The following is a 26,297-nucleotide window of genomic DNA, read 5'->3' as shown; positions in this document are numbered from 1 at the left end:
GATAAAAGCATCTACAGCTGTGACTATATTCAAAATCTAAAATCTAACTTCTTAAGTTATTTTATTTATGAAGTCTGGTGAAGTGCATTTAGTACCAAACGTACTTACTAAAGATTCTTTGTAAATGTATCCAGTTTTACTGCAGTAGCACATAATAGAGTACACACAGGAAAATAAAAGACTGAAAATAATGTACAAAACATCCAAAATTATTATTCAAACCCCGAACAACATTATATCTGTAAAACAGCACAAAAAAAAAAAAAGACTCAGTGAAAACCACGTCACTTCCATTAAGAACAATTTTCTTACACTGAAACATAAAACAATCCACACATTCATATAATATAAATTCACATAATTATACTGATTCTTTCAAGTACACATTTCACTGCTTTGTACTATCATCAGTCACTATAGCGCTTGAATGTTTACAGTGATGAAAAAAGAAAACTTAGAAGGGTTAGAGGGCATCATATCTGGTTAGTACAAGACTATTATATTTTAATTGTGGACTTAATTTCTGGCTAATCTGGGAGCGATTAACTTCAACTTTTGTATTTAACACACAAAAAAAAAAATCCCACAGTTTCACCCATGTTACAAGGCACCAAAACATGGAAAGCTAGCACACTCCGGTGAGAATGTGCGCAGTGTGTACTTGGTGTGATTCAAACGAAATACAAAAGATACATCTAGAAAACATGACCTTTCTGATCTTTAAAGTCCATTACAGAAAAAGAATTGCCTCTACTAAAAAATTTTAAAAAAAAAGACAAAATGTTTCTTCTAAAATGAAATACTTAACGGGAAAAACAAAGAGCATTGGTTAACCAGGCTGCCTCATACCCAATGGACAGTCTGACAGTCCACAGTAAGCAGCAGTTCCTGTAAAAACAGTTTGATGGTTTACGAGCGTCTTTCTCTCTCTTTGAGACTGTAAATGTAAGTAGATGATTGTGCATAGCAACCTGATAAACCATGACAGGTCCAGCTTTTGAAGAGCATTCCTGTGTTCGACTATGCTGAAGGACAAAGACTGATACCATGGAGTGGCATCTATGCCCGCTCCTTGCGCTTTAATTTGGAGCTCTTCTTGGGAGTTCCGTTCTTGTTGAGCAGCTTCAGGACTCTGTCCTTATGGTCCAGTACTTTCATCATGGTGTCGCGAGCTTCAGCCACCTGATCCATCACAAGCTTGCAGCGCTGCATGTTGCCCTAGACAGAGTCAGGTCAAAAGGTCATGAATGCATTTACAGCAAAGTTGTTACGGGTTTTGGGCTAGTTGTTGTGGCTTGTTTCCGTTGTGTTGTGCTAATTTTGTTGTATAGCAGAATTGTGTTGTGCTAAATCAGTTGTGTTGTGGCTTGTTTCCGTTGTGTTGTGCTAATTTTGTTGTGTTGCGCTAAATTCATTGTGTTGTGGCTTGTTTCCGTTGTGTTGTGCTAATTTTGTTGTATAGCAGCGTTGTGTTGTGCTAAATCAGTTGTGTTGTGGCTTGTTTCCGTTGTGTTGTGCTAATTTTGTTGTATAGCAGCGTTGTGTTGTGCCAAATCAGTTGTGTTGTGGCTTGTTTCCGTTGTGTTGTGCTAATTTTGTTGTGTTGCGCTAAATTCATTGTGTTGTGGCTTGTTTCCGTTGTGTTGTGCTAATTTTGTTGTATAGCAGCGTTGTGTTGTGCTAAATCAGTTGTGTTGTGGCTTGTTTCCGTTGTGTTGTGCTAATTTTGTTGTGTTGCAGCGTTGTGTTGTGCTAAATTCATTGTGTTGTAGCTTGTTTCCGTTGTGTTGTGCTAATTTTGTTGTACAGCAGCGTTGTGTTGTGCTAAATCAGTTGTGTTGTGGCTTGTTTCCGTTGTGTTGTGCTAATTTTGTTGTGTTGCAGCGTTGTGTTGTGCTAAATTCATTGTGTTGTGGCTTGTTTCCGTTGTGTTGTGCTAATTTTGTTGTATAGCAGCGTTGTGTTGTGCTAAATCAGTTGTGTTGTGGCTTGTTTCCGTTGTGTTGTGCTAATTTTGTTGTGTTGTGCACTACTGGGCCACCATAGGTAGGTAATGTTGAGATACTAACCTGTATGAGCTCATTAATGCGGTGCAGGTCATCGTCAGCTCCAGCTCTCTTCTTTGGGATGAGGCCTTCCTGCAGGGTGGTCAGCCGGCTGTAGACGTCATGTTCCAAGTTAGTCTGTGATCAAACAAGAAAGAAATTCATTAAAATGTTATCTATATGCAGCATTAACTGCATCAACAACAGACAGTTAGCATAATATATATATACTGTGTTTTTTATTTATTTATATATATATATATATATATATATATATATATATATATATATATAAATAAAAACACAGTGAAACTCTAATTAAGCCACTATAGAGACTTCTGGTGGAAATGACACCATCAGCTGCAGAACCCACCAGCTGTAGCAGCTGTGCAGCACACAGGTGCACTTTCCAACCCTGAGCTCGACATGCTACTCCTCTCTGATTGGCCATGTCCTGAAGGCTTCCTTTCTTCTCCTCTGAGGAGACAGTAGCAAGATGGTTTTGATTCATATAATATAACAATAGTCAATACAATAATCAAAAAGAGCAAGGAAAAACTGAGCAAGCAGACAATGTTCAAAAGGTACTTACCTTTGACTTTGATGTCACTGTACCTCTGGAAGTGGTGATAGGCAGCCTTCCACGGGTTTCGGTATTGGCGCAACAGAGTGAGGGGAGGTCTGGGGCGGACTGGTACATAACGAACACCGTCCTCATCTGCATTAATACAACCAAGGTTACAACTGAACAAGTGTACACCCATTTTGGAGGGTATTACAAATTTACACTGCTAAACAATATCAAATGGAAATTGAAAAAAGAATAAAAATAACATTCAATATACAAAATAATATTTAGTGCAAGTAAACTTTTCGAAGGAAACAATGGGTCCTATTTATGATTTTTGACATTGGTCCAAATTGTTCATATTTATAAGCCATTTCTAATGCTAAAGCAGGTAGATCAAAATTAAATCACGTTCATGTTGAAAGCTTTGTTAAAAAATATATGTGTATGAATATATTATAATTTATTCTAATGAATTTATGTGAATTTTCACGTTTACTTAATTAAAAGTTGCTATTATGTTTTTAATGTTCTGTTCAAAAAAATGTACAATTTACAGTAATGGAGGCATCAGTATCAGTGAAACTGGAATTCAGTCATAGCACTTAAAAAAGGTAACTAAACAAATATTTATAATATTGTCTTTATACTGCTATTTTCAAAATTATTTTACTGTTAGGTGCAATTAATCACGATTACTTACACTGGTGTAATTAATTATTTATTTATTTTTAAACAATTAACAATTTATTTCATTTATCAGAAAGAATTACCCATTTAATGGAATTTTACATAATCAGCAATTTGAATGTTCCTGACATTAATGACAATCAGTTTTGTGACTTTTGTTGCATGGTGCAGACTGCATCTATCAAATATTTGTTTAATGATTTCCAAAAGGTATATATATGTGCATGGATCATCTCACCAACATATTCCCTAGGTGGAGTCTCATGTCTTTCAGGTCTGTTTCCTGGAGCTCGGCTGCTAGCTCTCTCTTCGTCTGTGCTGTTGGTCTCCACCATCTCCGTCTCCTCAGTGGAGATCACATGCTGCTGTTTGCGGGGTTTTTTTCTTGGAGAGGCCCCGGGCAGGAGGTCTCCGGGTAGGGAAGATATGGCCAGGGTGGAGGCCTGGGAGGAGAGGGATGGAGCTGGACCTGTTGAAGAAGGAGCCATGGGCACTGCAAAAAAAGAGAACTCATAAATATATTGTGAGACTGACCGATCCAGGCCGGTCATGCGAAAAATCAGCCAAATCCGATCACTGGCAGGTCAATCGGTGCATCTCTATCACAAACCGTGATAAACACCGCCCCCGGGAACATGCAACGAAGGGGGCGAGGCCATGCTGCTTTAGAGAAGAGAGTTGTTGCCATGCCATCAAAACTAGGGGTGCATGAAAAAATCTATTCATATATGAATCACGATTCTGTCTTCTAACGATTCTAACGGATTCACAAGATTCAAAATCAATGTTCTAATCCCGTTTCTCGAGTCCTCTTGCTCTGCATCTCTCTCTCTCACCTGGGGCCTCATTTATAAAATGTTGCGCAGAAACCATCCTAAAATTTATCTTACGATCATTTCTCAAATATGCGTGTGTGATTCATAAAATGAACGTACGTACAGAAAACACACATACTCTTTCACTCTTTCAGATGTGAAATCTATGAATTGCAAATGATCTTGAACTTGCGCGCAAATGAATGGTTTCAGCTCTCTGCCTTGCAAACGACTCGTAATTAATGTCATTAACATGTAGAAGATCACAAGTCATCATCCAATTTATTTAATTTAGAACAGCGAGCTGCAAGAACAGCTTACACTTTCAAAAACCTGCAGTACTCCGAAAAAGTGCGTATGTTTGCTCAGACCCTGACGTGACGCTAAGCACTTTTCCATGTCAAAGCCAGTTTTTACAAATATGAACGTTGACGTGGATTTAAGCGTACGCACACTCTACGATCAAATCTGAGCATACTTACGCTTTATAAATGAGGCCCCTGATCATCAGCTCCAATAAACTTTTCCAATTATACATTTTCTGCGTAGACAGACAGATATTTTTACGTTAAACATGCGGTTGTCACGCTGTATTAAAGCTTTAATCAGGATAAAACCATATTTTAAAAGCTAACATAAGCAGTAGCATTTACAAATAACAGTGTATCTAAAAGTATGAGAAAACAACAAACAAAAAAATAGAGGTCGACCGATAGTGGATTTTACCGATACCGATAGCTAGGTTGGACCACACTGGCCGATACCGATTAATCAACCGATAGTTTTCAAAATGGATACTGAAAGAGAGCTAGTGCTTTACTATTTAAAAAAAAGCAGCAACAGTACTGAACCATACTTTGTAAATGAATACAAATATTAATATTATTTACTATATTGATCATTAAAGTTATTTTATAGTTTGCTAATGTTAAAAGAAGAAACTTTAAAATTTAAAAATGTAGCCTATTAGTAGCTAATAGTGAATGTTGAAATGAACATACTCTAACAAGGAACCATACTTCTACAGTTTTCATTAATGCTAGGAATGGACTCTTATTGTTAAGTATTACCATTTAATTTCAACAGTCATGCTTAAAGATGGCCATCTTTAAATACCTACACAAGGCCATAGCATTAAAATTACATACATATGGATATTGTATGTGTACTCACACACTTTATTTTTTAACACTTGATAATTATCTAATCAAGAAAAAAAATAAATAAAAATTAGTCACACACTAAAGCGCAGCGCTGCGTCTAGGAGAACTCAGAGGTATCACACACACACACCAGACGCTTTGCATTCAAATCAAGTGGCGGTCTAAAACAATTTATTTAATAACCAAATGGACATAAGTTTGCTTCAAGAACGAACAATGTGGCATAAATGAGTTTGAAGTTCGGTGTTTAAAAAAAACAAAAAACAGAGCAAGCGGAAAGAGAACACGCGATCTGTATTACAGCTCTCTACATGAAGCATACAGACATTATTAGAGCCACAGAAAGAGAAACGTTTTGCTGAAAAATGCACAATACATAATTTATAGCCTAGGGTGAAGTCATTATGTACATTCACAACGATTTGGGACAAATATAATGCAATTTAATAGAAAACTATGTGAATGGCGCTCTGTTCCGTGGAAGGCTTTTCTGTCGGCTGTATTTAAATGCGAGTCTGGAGTTTCCCGCACTGTGCAGCGCGCAGTGTCACGTGTCAAAATAAACAACACGTGCTGTCAGTGATTTCCGCCTCTAGAGGCCGCTCTTGTACTGTATAATTCCAGTCCTGTATAATTTCTTGTACTGGACCCTTCTCAGCCACTCTAGCAACGGTTGCAAACCGGAAAACTATCGGCATGGATTTTTGCCGATAACCGATAGTTGGTGGCAATCAACTATCGGTGCCGATTAATCGGCAAAATCCATGAATCGGTCGACCTCTACAAAAAAACATACCAATAATAGCCGTGCTTGCACAGGTTCTGCGCGATCCTCTTCACTAATATTCTCTGCGTCTCATTCGGGCTCAAATTGATAAGCAATATTGATGACGCCATTGTTTACAATTAGGGGTGCAACAGATCGTAGATGATCCGTGATCCATACGGACCAGTCCCCACGGTTCGGCACGCATGTGATTCGCGGATTAACTGTTAAGTTTAACCATCATAGAGTGAAAGTTTATAATTTGCACGTGTTTTGTCTTGCCAATTTACACATTCAAGCAATTTTAAACCATTCAGATGAAAGAGAAGTTGAATTGGTACTCGCGCACCGTTTTCTGTGCTCAGCCGCTGCCGCACACACTGAAGCACGCACACGCAGAGAGAGAAGCTGGGTTTCCATCACCCTGTTTTAATGAGCATTTTGAAATATCGCATGAGAAACGAGAGATGGAAACGCCAAATTTCGAAAAAAATCCCTTAATTAGCAAAAAAAAGTTTTTACGCTCACTTGAAGTGGTTTTTGACTTGTGCGAAAAAGGGTTAATGCGAATAATGGGAGATGGAAATGCATTTTGTGAATAAATTCCTCATGAAAGTCATGTGACTTTGCGCTATGAGATGGGATAACTGACTAGCAGCGGACTGATCTCGTTCCACAGCATCTGAAATGTTGTTATGGTCTTTCTGAAATGCCTGAGCAGTCTGTAATCAAATTTTGTCTTACACGACTGTGTTCCCAAACAGCAGCATTCACCTCCGAAAGCAATGACAGCATTTATTGTGTTTCGTCTGCTCACTCTGAGGCACAATTAATTTTTCGTATATGAAAATTATTATATTCAGTAGCTTATCCTAGTTTCCTATAGGTTATTTAGTGCCAGTTTACCAGGAAGTGACGATTTTGTTCTCTTTGACTTGTTGGATGGAAACGGTGCTCGTTCGCAAATGTTTTATGCGATATTCCAAATTTGCGCATAAGTTAAATTCGCAACTTTGTATGGAAACCCGGCTAGAGAGAGAGAGAGGGCGATTCAGATACCGCTTTTCAGACAACGCCTCAACGAATGGATACATAAACACAAAGTTATGTTAAAATACCCGTTTTGGCCAGTATTCTGGTAAACACAGTCGGTTATGTCTTAAGTTAATGTATACAGCCAAGAAAGAAACCGGATGTGTGTCAGTATTAGGTCCATGCATTTAGTCTTAAAGAGACAGCAGCCTATAATACCTGCTTCTGTCTGCTAATCAAACAACACCACAGCTTTAACAAAGATTAATCTATATTTAACTTATGCAGTAAGCATTATTGTGTTGTTCTACACTTAATTTTTACATTTCTGCACCTGAATACTACTGTTACTGTCTTTATTTATAATTTTATGTTGTAGGCTGTTTATCTATATGCCTGTAATTTGTGTAATTGTTCTTGTTTTATTACTGACTTTAGTAGTTAAGCTAGTAGTTTCTGCTGGGGTATAGAAGTAGGCTAATTTTAGTAGCTTTTAGTAATTAATGAAAAGCAAATTTTTTTTTGCTGATCCGAAAAATGATCCGATCCGTGAGTTTTGTGATCCGTTGCACCACTATTTACAACACCGGAGCGCATGCAGCCATTATGTATCGCTGCAGCCCGGAGACCTTCAAGTGGGAGGGACTTGCGCCTTAAGTAGGTTGAGACCTCCAAAAGAGAGGGTAGGTTTAGGGTTGGGTTTGGTGTAGGGGATATTAACAAGTCCCACTCATTTGGAGCTGGCTCTGACCTCCGTTTGGGAGTGACGTTTAGACGCGTACTAGAGGCGGTTTAGCCAATCACAACACACTGGGCCAGCTAACCAATCTGAGCCCATCGCGTATTTCTGAGGGAGGGGCTTCATAAAAACAGGAAATAATCGGAGTGTTCAAAGAAGAAGGGACAGAGCAGTGTGGAATAAAGGTCAATTATGTGAAAAATAGTGTGTTTTTTATAAAACTAAGCATTAACATATGTTAGACTGCACCCCATAAAAACAATCAAGCCTAGAATAAAACGAGTCAACCACCCCTTTAACCAATATCAATTGTTTATAGCTTTTATGACTGTATAGGAATATTTGGACTCCTTTTTTGACAAGCACTCCTACCTGCTTGTGAAGTCTCCATTGGCTCAGTTTCCTGTTTCACTTTAACCTCTGGAAGGGTGGAGCTCAGGGAAGCAGTGCTGGTGGCCGCTGGCTGGGTGGGAGAAGCCACTGCATTGGCCATGGAGGCAGGCACAGGGGGAGTGACAGCCATGGCTGCAGGCAGGGCTGAAAGAACGGCAGTGGGCTGAGAGGGAGGTGTTGGAGCTGGTGGAGCCAGAAGGGTGGGAATGACTTGTGAGTGATGCTGGGTAGGAGTGGACAGCGTCTTCTGCTCACCTCCGTGACTCGGAAGAGCCTCCACGGTTGCCATGACTGGGGGCGCCATTGCAACATGAACATCCGATTTGGGCTTCACTCTAATTACAGAAAGAGTGGAACCACATTACACATTCAGATCTGCATGCATAAAACCAGTTTTAGACAATCAGATCACATGCACTGTTAACAGGATTCCCACATTTTATTTTTCCAACAGGAATTTTAAAAATCATTTTATAGCAATCACACCCAATTTCTTGTCATTTCCAGCAGAGGAAATACTGCAGAACTGAACTAAGAAGAAATTTCCACAGCTGTTTCATATCCTTGCTTGGAGTGGACGTGATAAAACAGAAATAGCGAAATATCATTTCTTCAGTACATCTGAGTGTAAATTATTAAAGCTGCAGTCCCTAGGTTTTGCCTCTTTGTTGCCATCTCTGTTTGAAAACTGCAAGTGCAGTTATTTGCAGAATTATTTTCTTTACGTGTGTTGTGCATCGGCACGGATGAATCTAATGTTTTGAGGAGGTGTATGTGTGGCTGTCAGTCACTGCACCGGTGTGGATACTGTACTTTGAAATCACAGAACCTAGCCTACGTCTTGGAATATATGACCTAAATAAGAATTTTCACCGGATATTGTCATCTGAACAAAGTAAGTAACAAGTCTGCCACTTTTGTTCTGACCAACTGAGGAAAAAAGCATTAATCGTGCTACCAAAGATAGATTAAATCTAACGATCGCTTAGCTCATATCACATAAAAAACGTTCAAATTATTATTATTGTTATACAAATTGTTATTGTTATAAACAATCAGCACTGCGTGACTGTGTGTATATAGTGTGTATTAGCGTTACATGTAGGCTTCAATTTCTGTACAGTCTAATCTCTAATTGGAATATATTCTAGTTTCAGTCACGCAGCGACATGCTCGAATTTCCCACAAAAACCTACCAGTACCACTCAAAATAAAAAACATTTTTATAAGCTTACTGTTGTGAATCGGGTTAAGGTAAGGCAATAGTTTTGAACACTGGCTGGTTATGCACTTACTCAAAAATTTATTTCAGATTATTTTTAACCAAAAACAGTTACGGGCTGGCAGCTTTAATGAAAAAGAGGGGGAAAAAACGTAGGTGGGTACTTTTTGGATTTTTCATTGGTGTGGGTTGTTGCACGAAAATGTAGGCAAATTAATGCTTATTTGCAAGGACAAGGTTTAAGCAGACTAAATAATTGGGAACATCCTGTATATTCCACTAGAGAGTGATTAATTTTACTGGAAGGTTATGACATTTTGATTAAAAATGATCAAAAAGTCAAAAAATGTTATGAATAAAAATATACATAGATTAATCATTAACAATAAGATCATAACATGCATGTGGAAAATAAATAGGGTGAATTTTCATTCTCAGGGCTAGAAATCACACTCATCCAGGACTGTGGGAACCCTGTGTTAGGAACATCTTTTGTCCTATTTTTATTAGGATAATGAAGGATCTTCAGGCAGGGCTTACCCCGCTGGGCGAGGGGATCCCGAGAGCCTTATCCCACTATCCACTCGGCCAGTGTTATGCTCACTTGGCTGCGCTGGGATCAGACTTTTACGCACTGCCCTAGAAATACACCCCAAAACAGTCTTACACTATTTTATCAACATCATCTCTGTTCTTTAAAGACGTAAACACATGATACTGGATTACTTCTCAGGATGCCAGTAATGAGGGGGTGAATGAAAGAATCCGTTTATATTTGATGGATAGATTGGCCCCTCAGTAGTTACCATACATATGCTATGAAACAGTAATTGACTCAGTAAAGTTGACTCACCCCTCATTCACAGGTTTTTTGCGAAGGATGCTAGGTCGAGGGGAGGAGACAAGTGTGGGTGCACCTGTAGCCGCCCCCTGGGGGTGTGTCTGGACCATCGTAGTGACAGGTTGCGTGCCACTAAAAGTGCTCCCAATTGGATTTGTGACAAAAGCAGGACTTTCAGCCAAAACAACACCTGTATAACAAAACAGATTTCATAAAGCACAATAAGTGAGCAAGTCAAAATTTCCTCTTATATAATCCATTTTGACATTACCTAAAATGTATTTAATTTCAATTTAAAAAAGAATAATTTTCCAATCAAAGTTTCTGAATATATTTGAAAGGAACAGGGCTTCGCTAAACTTACCTGGTGGTTTTGCTTCTGACTGTGGCTGTTGTGTGGAGACTGGAGCCTGCTGTATGCTCTGGGTGCTGATTGGTGCAGTGGCATGCAGTCCCTGAACTCCTATTGGTGCAGGTTGAATGCCCTGAGCAGTCATAGAGGCTGGCTGGATGTTCTGAGTGCTGATCTGGGCAGACTGTAGGCCGATGCGATCCACTGCCATCAGCTGCATGGGGTTCAAGTGCACAGTGGTGGCCACACCAACACCTGCCTGAGCAGGAAGAGCTGAGCTCTGAGCTGGAGCCGTGACTGAGGAATAAAGCACAGAGTCTTGTTTGGAGGTCTAAGAAACATTTATGGCCTGTTTACACCTGGTCACTTCATGCGTTTTTGCAGATCGAATATCTATACGATTTGTTAAAACATTTACACTTGGCTACATAAATTTGTCTTTGCAAAACGGATATAAATCCGATCTTCAATTCCCACGCTATATGCAAATTAAACAGAGTTCACATCAACGAAAGCATTTTATTCATTATCAGCTAATTTCAAGCTCAAAAACCGCAATAGGAGAGAGTGTGGTGTCGGCACTGTAAAGATAAGTTTGTCTCACTACTTTTAATGAAGGTGATTGTGTGTTGAGTGAAACTGTGGACTGTGGTTCCCCGTAATTCCCCTACATAAGTGTCTGCGTCTTTCAGTTTCATTTGCAGCAATTTGCGCATCGGCTTTTTGAACAGATACTAAGCTTCTCATCCACAGCAATGCGTGTTGCATTAGCGCTGTCATATCTCACTACAACATATCATATAGGCTTAAACACACTCACACATTCATTATTTTAACAAATCTACATATGTGGTTTCAACAACCAGATGCATTTACACTTGTCCAATTTCGTCTGGAATGCGGCCCAGACCACCTTCTGAAGTGGTTTGAGCCATCGGATGGAAATCCGCCTCGAAAGTGTTTCAAAGGGCATTTACACCTAATCTTTTCACAATCGGATAGCTATCCGATCAGAGAAAATGCATGAAGTGACCAGGTGTAAACAGGCCCTTAGATATTAGCACAGAGGTCCTGGTATGTTGTGTTTACCTGGGTAAGGGCGGATGGTGGAGACCGAGCTGGTAATGGGGGTGTAGGTGTGGGTCAGAGGATACGGGGATGAGGGGTATGTGGGTAAGAAGTACTGAAACTGCACTGGCACTGACGGCCTGCAGAAGAACACAAACGGTTAACATGACACAAGCTTCATGACACAATTAACTGATAATTGATAACTGATTGCTTTGGTTTAGTTGAATTAATTCAGGGGTGTCCAATCTTACTCCTGAAGGTGTTACATCCTGCAGATTTTTCCTGCAGACCTTGATTACCTTGGTGCAAGTGCATTTAATCGGGGTTGGAGCTAAACTCAGAACAGTGGTCCTCCAGGGGCAGGATTGGACACCACTCCCGATTCATTCACGATTAACTGCCAGAGCTTAACCATCACAAGAAGAGTTTTTAGAGAAGTTTCACCTGTTATCGCTGCGAGTCTCCATGGTGACAGGGTTTGGAGAAGAGCGATGACCTGGGATGGGAATCAGGTTGGTTCTTTCCCCAGGGTACTCTGGCTGGATGCGTGGGGAAGTGTGGGCAATCGGTTGAGGAACCACTTTAGCTGGAGAGGCCAGAAACATTAAGTCAGTTCTAACCTACCTAAGATTCTAATCCTAGAATGAATATCTATCTATCTATCTATCTATCTATCTATCTAAACAAACTACCTACCCCTCCATCAAGCAAACTATCAGTCCATTTATCAAACAAACTATCAACTTATCAACTATGAATTTTTGCTGCCTGCTGAATTTTCCTGTTTGCTGCCTCAATGCAATTAGGGGATGCCCCTAATAGTCGACCAAATGTTAGTCAATGAGAAGAGGCTTGGTCGACTAAATTTGGATTGATTTGCATTGCTGATTATAATGGGTTCTACAGATTTTTGTCACGCTGCTCGCATCTGGTGTAGATACAGGGTTACATTAAACATTCTTTCTCAGCCCTGAACCTCAAGCCTTTTTCTGATTTGATTCAGAATCTTTAAACAGAGTAGCAACAATCTTGAATGCTATAAACACGTGAATGGGTTGTGCTTACCGACAGGGATGGCAGAGGTGGTCACAGCTGTATGGGAGGAGTGAGAAGCCATTGTCATGGTGACAATTGTGCTACTGGTCATTTGAGTATGTGGTGAAGAGCCTATTTTGGGGTACACAGAGTTTACACAAAGTTATGAACCGCACGGAAACATTTTGTCTGTGAATAACCTTTGGGGAAAAAAGTAACCTGTAGTGGTGGCTGACGAAGCAGTATTGGTAGCTAAGATAGGAGCTACAGTGGCGGCGGCAACAGGGGTCACAGTGTTGAAGATCGGTTTCTGCAGACAAAACAAAGCCCTCAAAGTTCATAAACGAGTTAGTGGTGTTATGTTAAAGCAAGAACACCCTATAACCTTCTAATGCAAAAGCATTGAATATCCTGCTAAAATACAATCTGGACATGCAGAGCTAAATGATTGTATAAATATTTTAAGACAGGAGAAAATAGGGTCAAAATAGGGTCAACGGACCTCCAAGTGGCCAACAAGAGGGTTCACGCAACATTTTAAAGAAAAGAAATGTACAAAATGTGTTGTTTAGGGATGAAAAGAGTTTAGGGATGCTAGATGCTAATTAAAATGTTAAATCATTTTTAAAAACATGTACCAAATTTTATATTATTACAATTTCATTCTTACTCAGAAATTGTGACTGTGTAATCACATTTTGTTTTCCAGGAAGAAATTTTATCCTATCTGTTTTTATTAATTTAAAGATTTATATAACAAATATTACTCTAACAATAATGATATTTAATTTTCAAACAAAAAAAATTTGGTAACACTTTATTTTAAGGTGTATTTGTTACACACGTTACATATACTCATGTCCGTGGGTTGAAGCCAACCCCAATAACGTGCATTTTAGCCCCCGAACGCAATTGGGCAGGTTTTGCTGTGAAAACCTGGCAACCCTGCAAGTACTTACTATTATAACAACAAATAATGTTGCATAATTACATGCAACCCTAAGCCTAACCATATAGTAAGTATATGTAGTTAATTAATATTATTCAGTACTTAAATGTATAATTACACTACAACAAAGACACCTAAAGTGTAACCAAAAATAATATTAAAAAAATTTTTTTTTTACAATTTTATAAAGAACATGCTGTCATAATATCATGCCTTATATTTTTTCTAATACAGCATAAAAGCTTCTATATACATGGTCCAAAAAGTAGCTGCCTTTTTTTTTTAGGAAGAGGTTGCCTTGAAGAGGATCATAAAATTTGGAATCCTTCGCTTTAAAAAGTTTGAAAACCCTTGTTTTAAACAAATAACTTTAGATCTATAGGCTCATAGTAAGACTGACCTGTGTGACGGTGTGTGGCGGCTGGGCCTTCTGGGCTCCAATAGCTGGGTGGGAGGGAAGGGTGATGCGCGTGGCAGTGTCCCGGGGAGTGGGGGGACGCTGGATGTTGATGGTGGTTGGTGGAGGGTGAATGGTTACTGGTCGCCTAAAAATGCAAATTCAAAATTTTATTGGAATAACACCAAACAATATTTTGACAGTATAATGATGTTATCAGTCAAAAGAGCAAAGAGATACAATAATTTACCCATGAACCATCTCTGCAGCATGTGTGACAGGGGTGTTGATGACTGGGGACTGGGTTCTAGCAGCTGGGATGGGAGCCACCATAGTGGGCAGAACAGCAGTCGAGGTGGTTCCTAAAGGTCGAGACTGTGAATATAGACACTATGGGTAAATATAAAGAACTTTCAAAAACTAAAGAAAGATGCTGCAGATCTATGAAGCAGAGTTTTTGAATATCCCTTTCACAACTGTGCAAACAGGCAGCAACAGCAAATCTACTAAACAGAACCTGCTTGTGCATGTTTTTTTATGGCTTGCAAATATATACGTATGGTTTTCTTTTGTACTGAACATTGTTGTTGCAAATTCTTATGATTAAAGGGGTCATATGATGATGCTAAAAATAACATTATTTGGGGTATTTGGTGTAATTCAATGTGTTTATATGGTTTAAGGTTAAAAAAACACATTATTTTCCACGTACCGTACATTATTGCTGTTCCTCTCTTTTACAAAGCTCATCGTTCTGAAAAGTGAGGTGTGCTCTGATTGGCCAGCTATCCAGTGCATTGTGATTGGCCGAATACCTCTAGTGTGTGATGGAAATGTTACGCCCCTTACCATATTTGGAAACAAGCAACATCTCCACGACATGGCAGCGGTAACGATACTACAGCGAGAATAAAAGTTACGCCTTCTTTCTTTCTGTAAACATTTGGGCGGTGTTATGCAAATATTCCAACACAGTGATGTAGATTTATTTAAATGAGGTCCCAAACCCCCTCTTTGGGTTTGGGACCTTTATCTTAGCAACTTTACGGATCTTATATAACAGTTAACAGTTTGTAATACTCCAAAGATTAATGAAAACTTGAAATCACATATGACCCCCTTTTAACGTGCGTAACAGTATGCAAATTAATAAAATCACAAAATTACATGAGCATTTTTATATTTTATTTTTATATATTTTTTAAGTTATAGCAAGCTCTTGAACATTTTATGGGGCAGAAATTGTGAGTAAAAATATACTTTTTTTATCCTTATCCAGTAAATCATGAACAACTGGAAAAGTCATAGTGGCCTATGATTATCTTTGTGGACAATGAGGGGGCCTTGGAGTCAAAAAGGTCAAGGCTCTAAACATGACATTAGGGAGGTAACGATTACCGGTTTGAATAAATCATGATAAAATTCCCCACGGTTAGTATTACAGTTTCATATTTTAATTATCATTAAAACCATATTAGATTACCGTGATTTGAACAACTCACGATAAATAAATACTGTCCAGCATACAGTGGCGCCTCCAGAATTTTTTTAATAGGGTGGCTGAAAGGGGCCAGTATAAAATGTTAGGGTGGCACAGTACAAAAAAGTGTTGCATGCCTAAATCTAATGGCAAACAATAATTTTTGGTGTTACCATTCATTCTGGGAGCATATAAAGTTCAGTAGGCTATTACTATACAGAGCAAAATATAAAAATGCTGTATAGAGCAAAATAGAAAAAAGTCGCTCTGTAATTCAACTGCAAGTACCCTCATATTTATTTGGAGTGCAATTCATTTCAAATGAGAGTAAAAGTAAACAAGAAGCATAGATGTTTAACCCATCACTTCATCAAAACAATTGGTACACTGACTGTTGCAGTAAATTAAGCCCTAAATGTTCTCAGAATTTACAGACCTTTTGCTGAAGAAGGTGGATGTTGACTGCTTTCCTCTTCATTTCGATTATTTATCATAAACCCTACATTTGTGTGGAAATATACTGTCAGTGCTTAATTTAAAAATGTTCTGTTTCTGTTGTCAGACATAAATTAATAAAATACTACTCGTCTGTCTGGGTAACAAAAACTGTTCTGCATATGTGACTTTAAGAGCCAAAGATGCATTAAATGTTGCCCAAATCTGCAATAATTTACAGATCAACTGATGGAGTAACAGGGCTCTACGCTTGCTTTTCTTTTTAGGAGCACGGTCAAAAATTTAGGATCACCTTCTAATCAATAATTTAAAATTCTGATAAAAAATTAACCTTCCCATTACGAGGTGATATTTGACTCCTTAAAGTGATTTACAGGGAATTTTTTTTTTACCTTTATAATGGCATTTTTCTAACTTTATTAAAAGTATGTCATCTTTTATTTATCAGTTCAAAAATGTATAAGCTTTTTAAAATTTCTAATTAAAACAACAGAATAAAAAGTATAATAAGAATAAGTTATCAATCAAATGAAATCAGTATTTAAGGAATAAATTTGTACTACAGAGGTGGCACCGAAGAAGTGGCTTGTAGGTGTATTTTCAAATGTTTAATGAGGCTGAGAGTGCAATTAAATTCATAAATTCATGTTGAGGTTAATGTTTTAAATATACATTTTTGAATATAGAAATATTAAATTATTTAAATAAGAGGAAATGCACTTTAAAAATTAAACTAAAACTGCCAGCAGGTGGCGGCATGTCACTGATTTTAGCACTGAATCATTCATTTATTTGATTCCTTTGAACGGCTGATTCATTCAGGAACGAAGTACTTGAAGTTCTGTCTATATTGACACTAGATTCGTTTAAAAACACAGCTCATGCATAAGCAAAACACCGCTGTGTTTAAATGGAGATGCACAGCGGCTCAGCTGTTACTTTGTCGGAAAATATTTTCGTTGCCGAAATAGAGCAAAATAAGGCAATACTGTTGTAGTCAGAAACCTTTGTTAGAAACCTTTGAAGCTCCTTCAGCGCAAACTCAAATATGCTGATTGGGTCAGTCGCACGTTTCTCCTAAATATTTTTTTCATAGTCGCATGCAGTAGCCTAGTTTTCAGTCTCAAATGCAACTGAAATGGTCGCACTGTAGAGCCCTGAGTAATATTAATCTAATAAAAACTTAAAGTGTTCCACATGTGAGAAACAGCAATAGATCAGTTCCTAATTAATGCCTTAGTGACACCTAATCTATAGCCAAACAGTATTGTATTATGTGAGTTTGACAGAATAGTTTTACTTGTAAGTTTCCTCTCTCGCGTTGATTGCTTCTCTCGAACTTGAACAGACCATGTGCTGCAGTATGCTTCGATAATGCGGCTGTGTGAGTGCGCGAAGTCTCTCGCCACAACGCAGGTAAAGAGGGGGAGGGGTTGAGAGCGAATTCTACGGTACACATAATACAAGTTTATTATATTTATTTTTAATGTCGTGTTTCATCAATGTCCGTGTTAATTTATATTAAAAAAATATTCTAAAAAAAATCCACTCTTTCTGTTTGGGGGGGGCCAATGGGGTGGCCAGTGTCATTTTAGGGGAGGCGCCACTGCCAGCATAAAGCACAGTTTTCAGAAACAGAGTAGTTTCGTTTTGAGAGAAAACATGGCGGAAAAGCTGGGAGGTTTTAAAAAAGTGCTGAGGGAATTATACAAATGAATATATGAATGAATTATTTATATGAATGTACCTCTGAAGGTTCTGACTGTCTTCAGAAACGATTCGATGGCATTTTGTTTTCATCTTCGCTCCATGTAATTCCTAAAGAATTGTTTAATCGCAGTGCTGCTTTGTCCACAGAGTTTAACGTAAACAGCTGTAATTCAGCTTTTCCATGAGTGCCTCCTAGTGTCAGAGAGTGGATTTACAGAGACTTATATTTACATTCAGCCTGTTTGCAGTTTCTGTCTGGACAAAAACGGACCGAATTTGCATGCCCTGCTGTAAATTTTGACCGGTTGATGAAAAACAAGCTTATGTGGATAATCTACACATTTAAACAATTCACATAAGTTATCTAGAATTATTTATGGAGCAGATAAAATACATATAATCATTTATTAATCAATTATCATTTTGACTAAACCCTTTTCTTTATTTAAAGGCTGAAATGTGAGGTTTATCTTATGAAATTTTTTCAAAGCTTTCTTTGAACATTTACATTAGATATTTGAACATGCTATTAAACTGTTGTCAGTCAAATTGTCATTTAAAATCCGAATATCATTGGTAACGTTATTGTTTTAGTGATTATGCAAACAAAAAGTCATTTTATTTGTTGTTTGTTGATTTTTAAATATAAGACTTGGTGAAGTGATTTGTGTGTCGGTACTTTTTGAACATCTCCAGCACATTTTAACAATACCGTGATAATACTGATAACCGTGATAATTTTGGTCACTATAACCGTGATAAGAAATTTTCATACCGTTACATCCCTACATGACATTTACTTTAAGTGCTGTTTAGATCCGAGCAGACTGTTGTGTCTAGTTGTATGTGATCAGTAAGTTTCGAAGCCTCTGCACCTGAATAGGCTGATGTATAATGTGCTGCACAGCTGCAGGTTGGCTAGGGCCTGTGTTTCCTCCTCCGGCTGGTCTGAGAACAGTAGGGCCTTTAGTGCTAGACATGACAGCTGCAGCAGCTGCGCCTGCAACACAAGCACAAATATTACACTATTACAGTAGGATACAGTTCATGTCAAACAAACACAAACACACCAGAAAATTCACCTTCATCACATTAAGGTGACTTGTGTCATTTATAGCATCAAACGAGTGCAAAAATAGCATTCAGAATCTATTTTAGCGTGAAGCTACTTGTGACATTATTACACAATTCAGCACAGGGATGTAAATTAACACCTAATTTCATTGATGTTTAAAAGGAAATTTTGTAATAGACTAGCTAACTACTGTAAAAGTAACAAATCCAGTGTGTAAATGCACAATGTTATTCCAAAAGCCAAATTCAGTGCTAAATACAGTTGAAAAACAGGTCATATACTTGTTTGCCATGCATTCTGATCATTGTACATTAAACTTTTGCATAAAATATGACAAGCACATGCAAAGTCAGCTCAACAAGGAGGAACATAATTTAATCCTAGCATATCTAATTTTCATTTTACAATTATGATCTTTACATTGTAAAATGTTCCATGTGTCTTCACTCTCTTTCTCTCTTGGTGAGTGAATTGAATATGTTTTTAATATTTAGTAACTGTATTGCTTAAACTAATAATAGATTTTATTTTATGATTTGAGCATAAAAATGTTGTATAAAAAAAAGAAATATTTTTTGTTGATCCTGGATCAACATTATTGCCCAAAAACATAGACCTGCCCTACATTGCCCTATCCCTACCCCTAAACCTAATCCTACCCATAATTTATCATAATTTATATTTATTTAAAATCAGAGGGAAATGATAGTTGAATAACAAGGGTGTAGTAAGGTGCTTCTAACTCTGGTTGTAAGGCTAAAATTGACATTTCCTATAAACGTATCCCTCAATTCTCATTGGTTGACTGGTCTGTTGACTGTTGTTCCAGGATCAACAAGGATGTTGATCCAGGAACATGTTGCACTTGGTGAAATCACGTTCATCCTGCTGGATTCTAGATCTTGAAAAATTATAAAAATGAGCAAGTGACATTTTAAAAAACAAATAACAAAAGACATTCTTTCATAAAATTCTGTCATCATTTACTCACCTTTGTGTAAGGCTTACTTTCTCCTGCAGAATACAAAATATATTTTGACCGCTGGTAAACGAACAGTTTTGGTGACCTTTGACTTCCATTTTACATTAAAAAAATAAATAAATAAACACCAATACGTTTCTTAAAATATCTTCTTTTGTGTTATACAGTTATACAGGTTTGGAACGACAAGAGGGAGAGTAAATGATGAACAGAGTTTCATTTTGGATGAACTATCCCTTTATGCAATAACGTCAGTTTTGTATGAATGAAATTGCTGACCTCTGGGCAGATGGGATGTGAAAGTGTGGGGAGGAGCAGGAGATGCGATCTGTAGCGCAGGTGCACTGCCCCTGAAGATCTGCACGTTAGTGGCCATTAGTTGATGCAGGTTACTCTGTCCCTGGAGAAACATTAATTAATCGCAAAATGTTTGTTGGAATCAGCACACGGTGTAATCTAAAGAAACCTCTCCACAAGTAGTTCATAGTTGTGATCAGGCGCGGCTCTTCTATATATAAAATATTCATCCAAAGCATATACCTCTATATAAACTGAATCAATAATAAATTGTAAATGTGTTCAGCATTCTGCAACAAATATTTTTCAGATTTTCTATACTATTTTAAAGTAAGCAGTATATATATATATATATATATATATATGTTTATTCTGAGAATAGACATATGATCTTCTTTTCTCACCTGAATTGCTCCACAACTTGTAACATTCTAAATCAACATTTGGAGGTTACAAATACTATATTAAGGCAATTATTATACAGCATTTTATGCGTGTAACATTACTTCGAGCCTGTCAATCAACATTAGCGCGCCAGCCACAGGATAACGCAAGGACATCTCTGCCAAAATTTTGTGTTCAGAGATTAGAATATAAAGTTTACAAAATAATCTGCCCCACCTAAATTTACGGTCAGGAGCCGTCTACTGGTTGTGATACCAGTAGCACATACCTGCTGACTGCTGATGGTTGCCACTGGTATAGAGGCTGGAGCAATGCTGCTCTCAAGGGGAACTGCGATATGTCCAGACACTTTGGCTGGAACAGGTATATGACCTTGGCTAACGGCCGGAGCAGGTGCTATAAGACGACTGGGCATAGAAGACTTCAGGGCAGCCTGCAGAATTAACAAAAAATCATTTGTGGGTTCAAGTTGCCTAAATATTAAGGTGATTCACAACTAGCATTTAAAGTATCCCAAAAAAGTGTGTGTGTGTGTGTGTGTGTGTGTGTGTAGATAGAAAGATAGATCATAATTCGTATCACAATATCACAATATAATTCATAAATGTGAAAATATGTACAGTATGTGGATTGTGATTTAATAAGTAGAATTAGCTTTGTCCCCATCTCTCTGAACAAAATGTCAGAATGAAGTTGATGTAAAACAAATTTTGATGTCACTGATAATTTGAAATAAGCACATAATATTTCAACAAAATCAAAGTAGCAAAGAAAGTGAAATGAAGTTACCTTCACTGATCCCTCGCTGACATTGGACTGCTGGCCCTGCAGTAGTTGCACTGATGGGGCGGCCACAGTTACAGGAGGGCTGGGCTGGATAGGCACATGCTGGGGCAGAGCAGGAGGCTGGCTTTGAGCTTGGACCTGTGGGTAGGGCCTGACCACCACCGTCTCCTGCTTATCGTCACGAAACGATGCAATTCCACCTGCACTGCCACTGCTGCTGCCAGGCGGAGGATCCTGAGAGTGATCCACTTCACGGCTGCTGTCCTCACTGCCTACTGCAAAACATTATTTATAAGTTCATGGTAAATAGTATTTATTGTAATTTTTCAGTTGTAATGTAAAATACAATTATTATTTTTCTTAAATCATTTAAAAATTATTTTCATTTTACAGTGAAATACTACAATATTACTACTTCTCGTTTTGTATAGAATTTTTATTTTTATTTAGTAATAACAATTTATTATTTTAAAGCCATATTGATATACAAGCTCACAATTCTGGCCAAACTGCACAGCCCTACAAACAAGAACAGCAAACCTGGATTTATTTTATTTTATTTATTTATTATCACAACAGCAATTTTGTTCAGAGATTTATTATATATATATATATATATAGTAACTGATGATGCTATGGATTTCTTGTAACAAGCGGGTTTGGTCAACAGCATTAGTTCATTTTAGTTGTTGTTTGTTAGTTGTTTTTGCTATGGCATCAACCACAGGAACTTTGATTTTGATAGTGACGACCCTATCTGTAGCTCAATGGTCTGGACTCCTACCTGGTTGTGTGGCTAGGACGCTGCTGTCAGTAGATGTCTGACCCGGTCCAGCTCCAGAAGGAGGCAGCGCAGCTCTGGGAAACTGCTGAGAATTCATCTTGTGTATTATCTGTCAGAAAAAAAACAATTACAGTTGAACAGTTTTAATATCTTAATGTACTAAAGTGCAAGAACAACTAGCACAATTCAAAAAGAACTGGAGCGGAGAGTGTGAAATCCTGCTTCTGGCCACTGTGCAGCAGAGTTTAACGTTACTCTTATGTTTACTTTTTCAAACAACCCCAGAGATTTAGAAAACATGATTATGGTGCGTCTAACTAGGGCTGGATGTAAAATGCTCGATGGTGGCCCCATTCGAGAGTATCGTTAGTGTTTGAGACTCCAGCTCTAGAGTTCAGTATGGCACATGTATGATAGTTCATGTTTAGACACGGACCAAAGCAATTATTTGAAAACAAAGCCCAGATCGGACAAAACCAACAGCAAACTACGATCGATGCATTGCACATACCACACATTAATCTCCATTCGCTCTCTTTTACCAAGTAATATCCACCAACACTTCAAATATTCTTATTAAGGCGCGATAAGCACTAGATGATGGCAATCCTTGTCACTTTTGGTGCATTAATGTTTACTTAATTAAAACGGAACAGGTTGCACGACTAAATCATACAAACAGTCAACAAGCTATGATAACAGAATGTTACAGATCAAAACAGAGGCGTTATTACTGGTTGGCAAAAGCTAAATATGAATCTATTTATAAAGTGCAGATTATATGCAGGAAGTATGGGGGTTCTTGCATGACAACAATATGGAAATGTAGTACAAATACAAATAAGACCTATGAGGGAAAAAAATAAGAAACATTGTAAATACTACCGTGTCTCTCTCTACCTTTCTCTCTCTCTCTCTCTGAAGCTATTCCCACTCCATAGTGTGAAAACTGCATCAACCAAAAAAAACACGAAATGGCGGACCGGCGCAAACGATTTCAAAATAAAAACCCATATGAGCAAAGAAAGGGACTTTGATATGAGCCCCGAGTTATTGTTTTTTTTTTTACCTCTTATGTTTTTGGTCTTAATTTTTCTTAATGTTTAAGAAAATATATATAAATTTACATTTTGTGTGTAGAAACAGAGAAAGGTAGACAAAACAATAAATACATCTATAATGAAAATAAGTATAGCCCATACACAATGAAATTTGTAAGTAAATAAATAAATAAAACATTGTTTAGGGAAATGCAAAAATATTAGATGAAATTTAATCTGAAGACTTCACTGAAGACTCTAAAGTTGATTTTTAATTCCATATTTCAAATTATCTCCAATCATTAATTTCTCATTATTTTTTTTTTCTCTCTCTTTCTCTTATTATCATGCTGCACAAAGGGAATAAAATAGAACAACTAAAATAAAAGAATGATTAAAGAAAATTATAGGAATGGTCTGGTCCGCCTATTTATATGTTTAGTTTATTTCTTAGGCTATTTCTTTCTTTTATTATTTTGGCACAATCTCCATAGATTGTGTTTATAGAAATGATTATGAACGTACTATTTTTGTGTGTACAGGCGTTGAAGGTTTAACCCCACATACGTATATGTGTATTTATAGTGTCTGGCTCTTTATTCCCTACCTTCACATATTCAAGTTAATACATCTTTCTTATCTTCCATCTGTTGTGTCTTGAAACTGTTAAAGAGTATTGCTTTGAGCAATGCAATGAGTAGCCTATATTTGGCACAAAGACTGCATTGTTTTTTCTGGATAATTTCACAGGGGAAAGTAGACTAAGGTGAGCCAGTTGTAATTTTCTGTTGCCCTCTAGGCAAAAAATGAGAGATCTCTTATTCCTAATTATTTTTAGGATGTCTCCCATCATCTTACAAAAAGCATCCATGACGTAAGGTTATAGCCTACAGGATGTGTATAAATGTTTTACCTGCCAGTACTTTTACAACATTTACTTATCTTTGTCAACAGATTCCTTCTCTTCTTTCAAAGCCCATCTGGGTCATAATCCTAAAACATCCTTTTTCATAGTAGAACAGTAGAATTTTGTGAAATTACTCTGTGAATTATGTTGTGTACAATTGAGCTGAACCACAAGTGACAGAAGTTATAGGCTATTGCCATAACCACAACCAGATGAGAAACCCTATTAAATACCTTATAAGTGGCACCTTCTATTAAACTAATAAAATGTATATGATCAAGGCATTGTTGAGTACTGTTTATGAATTTTTATTTTATTTTATTTTTTGCAGAACAGTAAAATGGCATGGCACATTGCATATTCTGTCTTAATTATTTTTTAAACGATTCTTATTACAAATTTGAGAAGTTGATACTTGGTGCATGTTCATATGCATGTTAAGTAAGCCACAATCACAGCACTTTCAGAGATGGAGCTTGTATGGAGCAGCATTTGTGAGCTGAGCCACTCCGATCATGCACTGCTTGAGTATAAATGAACACAGTGCCATGCTTCCAGATACTGAAGCTGAGAGTTCTTTTGTATTTTGATAACTCCAAAGGTGTGGTTCTCATTTAATTTCCTGTGACTTGCTTGACTTGAGCACTGCTTGCACACGATTGATCACCAGCTTTTTGCATAGGTTATTGACAAATCATACCAGTAGGCCTACTTCGAGGTCAAAATGTCTGATTTGCATGTTTAGTCTTGTACAGAGCCAGATTAAGTTATTTGTCTTGAATCACTGGCAGCAGGTTCTTACAGTTTTCACAGCGGAAGCAGGCTGTAACTGGGTCAGGATTTAAACAGCTGAAGATCCTTTTGTTCAGATGTACAGACGCTTGCAGAGTGGTACTGACATCAAACACCAATCGGATACCAGGAGGACAACCAATATAGACAGCCACATTCTGCAGAGAGAGAGAACCTGACAAAATGAGCTTCAAAGAGCAAGAAAGGAAAAGAGAACAGAGGAAGAGAGTGAAGATGTGTGAGCATTTCATGGAGAACCATCCCATGGTTGGTCTACTGAAAACAATCTGAACTGCCAGTCTAATAATAAAAAAATAAACAAATATACTGTATTTACATTATCAGTATCAAAATCAATCCAAAGCAAAGTCAGAAGTCAAACACCATCTGACTGCCAATAAATAATTTGCAAATAAAATGCAATTTCATTATTTTAATCAGTGAATTTTCTTATTTTAACGCTGGCCATAAGCAGCACACTGAAAAGCAGAAGTCTCTCCCCTGGAAACATCTGACCTTGAAACATCTCTTTGTCAGTCACTGCACCACAAGATGATCAGAGTAAACAGGAAATTAATTACAGTAAGTACTGATGTTGCTTAAGGCGTTTATATGGTTATGGTAAACTGCCTCATAGATTACACTAATTAACAGGGGTGTGAAGTAACGAATTACACATAGCTACTCACGTTACAGTAATTAAGTAGCCTAGTTTTTATCAGTAGCCTAATTGTACTTTTTTGAGTAGTTTAAAAATTGCGTAGCTTTTACACATTTTTTTATTTGAGTACATTTTAAGTGATGTATCGGTACTTTTAATCCGCTATTTTCCTCCGTTTGTGGTCGTACATGCTTATTTTAATTTAATTTTTATCCATCAACGTGATTGGATAGAGAGATAGTAATCGGTCTCGTGACTTTAACCGCCAACTGCTGTGTATCATGGCTACTGGAAGTGCATTCTTCAAGCGTCAATTCAGTCGCATCTTTCTCTAATATGTTAAGGTAAATTTCGGATTTCTGCTTACTAAATGATTTCTGCTTGGCTATGAATGTGATGTGAGGTTGTGGGTATTGCGTACAGTGTTAACTCCCGCAAGCACTTTCGGTAAATTCCCGCTCACTTGAGACGCGCGATCTGCGCTGCCTCGTCTCTCTCTCGCGTGCGTTCTGCAGCAGTCACTTCGATAAGTCGTTGTTGTTTGTTGAACTTGTTGACTTTTGATGAGTTTGAGCGCGTGATGCGCGCTGTGAAAAAAATGTGTTGGAAACACTGTAAAATGATTTGAAATAATCTACTCATATTGAGGACCAATCTGCACCTTATTGATGACCCGTGGTGTTAATAGGCTACTGCATCTGTGTCAGCGCATGATGTAATAAAACTGCAGCTCGTTAATAAAGGTTTTTTTTTAAAATTATTTTATAATAAATCTGTTTTATACAATCCGCCTTCATTTACCAAGTACACTCGCGCATAAACAATTTTCAAGTTCAACACTTTT

General features: G+C 37.6%; 1 protein-coding gene across 6 annotated transcripts; it reads right to left on the bottom strand.

Annotated features, from left to right (window-relative positions):
* Nucleotides 1–68: 68 nt before the first annotated feature.
* On the bottom strand, nt 69–23,052 carry sap130a (Sin3A-associated protein a). 6 transcript variants are annotated; one of them, XM_058779562.1, is made up of 21 exons: nt 22,939–23,052; nt 22,054–22,162; nt 21,273–21,541; nt 20,752–20,916; nt 20,061–20,181; nt 18,600–18,724; nt 14,329–14,453; nt 14,082–14,226; nt 12,952–13,042; nt 12,763–12,864; nt 12,142–12,283; nt 11,716–11,834; nt 10,639–10,923; nt 10,287–10,464; nt 9,974–10,072; nt 8,191–8,546; nt 3,542–3,796; nt 2,638–2,763; nt 2,419–2,522; nt 2,070–2,183; nt 69–1,218 (listed from the first exon to the last, which is right to left on the bottom strand). In XM_058779562.1, the coding sequence occupies exons 2-21, from the start codon at nt 22,148–22,150 to the stop codon at nt 1,060–1,062; spliced, it is 3,177 nt and encodes a 1,058-aa protein (XP_058635545.1). In that variant the 5' UTR covers nt 22,151–22,162; nt 22,939–23,052; the 3' UTR covers nt 69–1,059. The 6 variants fall into 6 exon arrangements, with proteins under 6 accessions (XP_058635545.1, XP_058635542.1, XP_058635544.1 ...); XM_058779559.1 differs by having other exon boundaries at nt 21,273–21,544; nt 22,954–23,032; XM_058779561.1 differs by having other exon boundaries at nt 22,954–23,032.
* Nucleotides 23,053–26,297: the final 3,245 nt, after the last annotated feature.

Source organism: Onychostoma macrolepis, chromosome 06, assembly GCF_012432095.1.
Source record: "Onychostoma macrolepis isolate SWU-2019 chromosome 06, ASM1243209v1, whole genome shotgun sequence".
Lineage (NCBI taxonomy): Eukaryota > Metazoa > Chordata > Actinopteri > Cypriniformes > Cyprinidae > Onychostoma > Onychostoma macrolepis.
The sequence above is the reverse complement of the archived record's forward strand: the minus strand, read 5'-3'. Positions and strand labels throughout refer to the sequence as shown.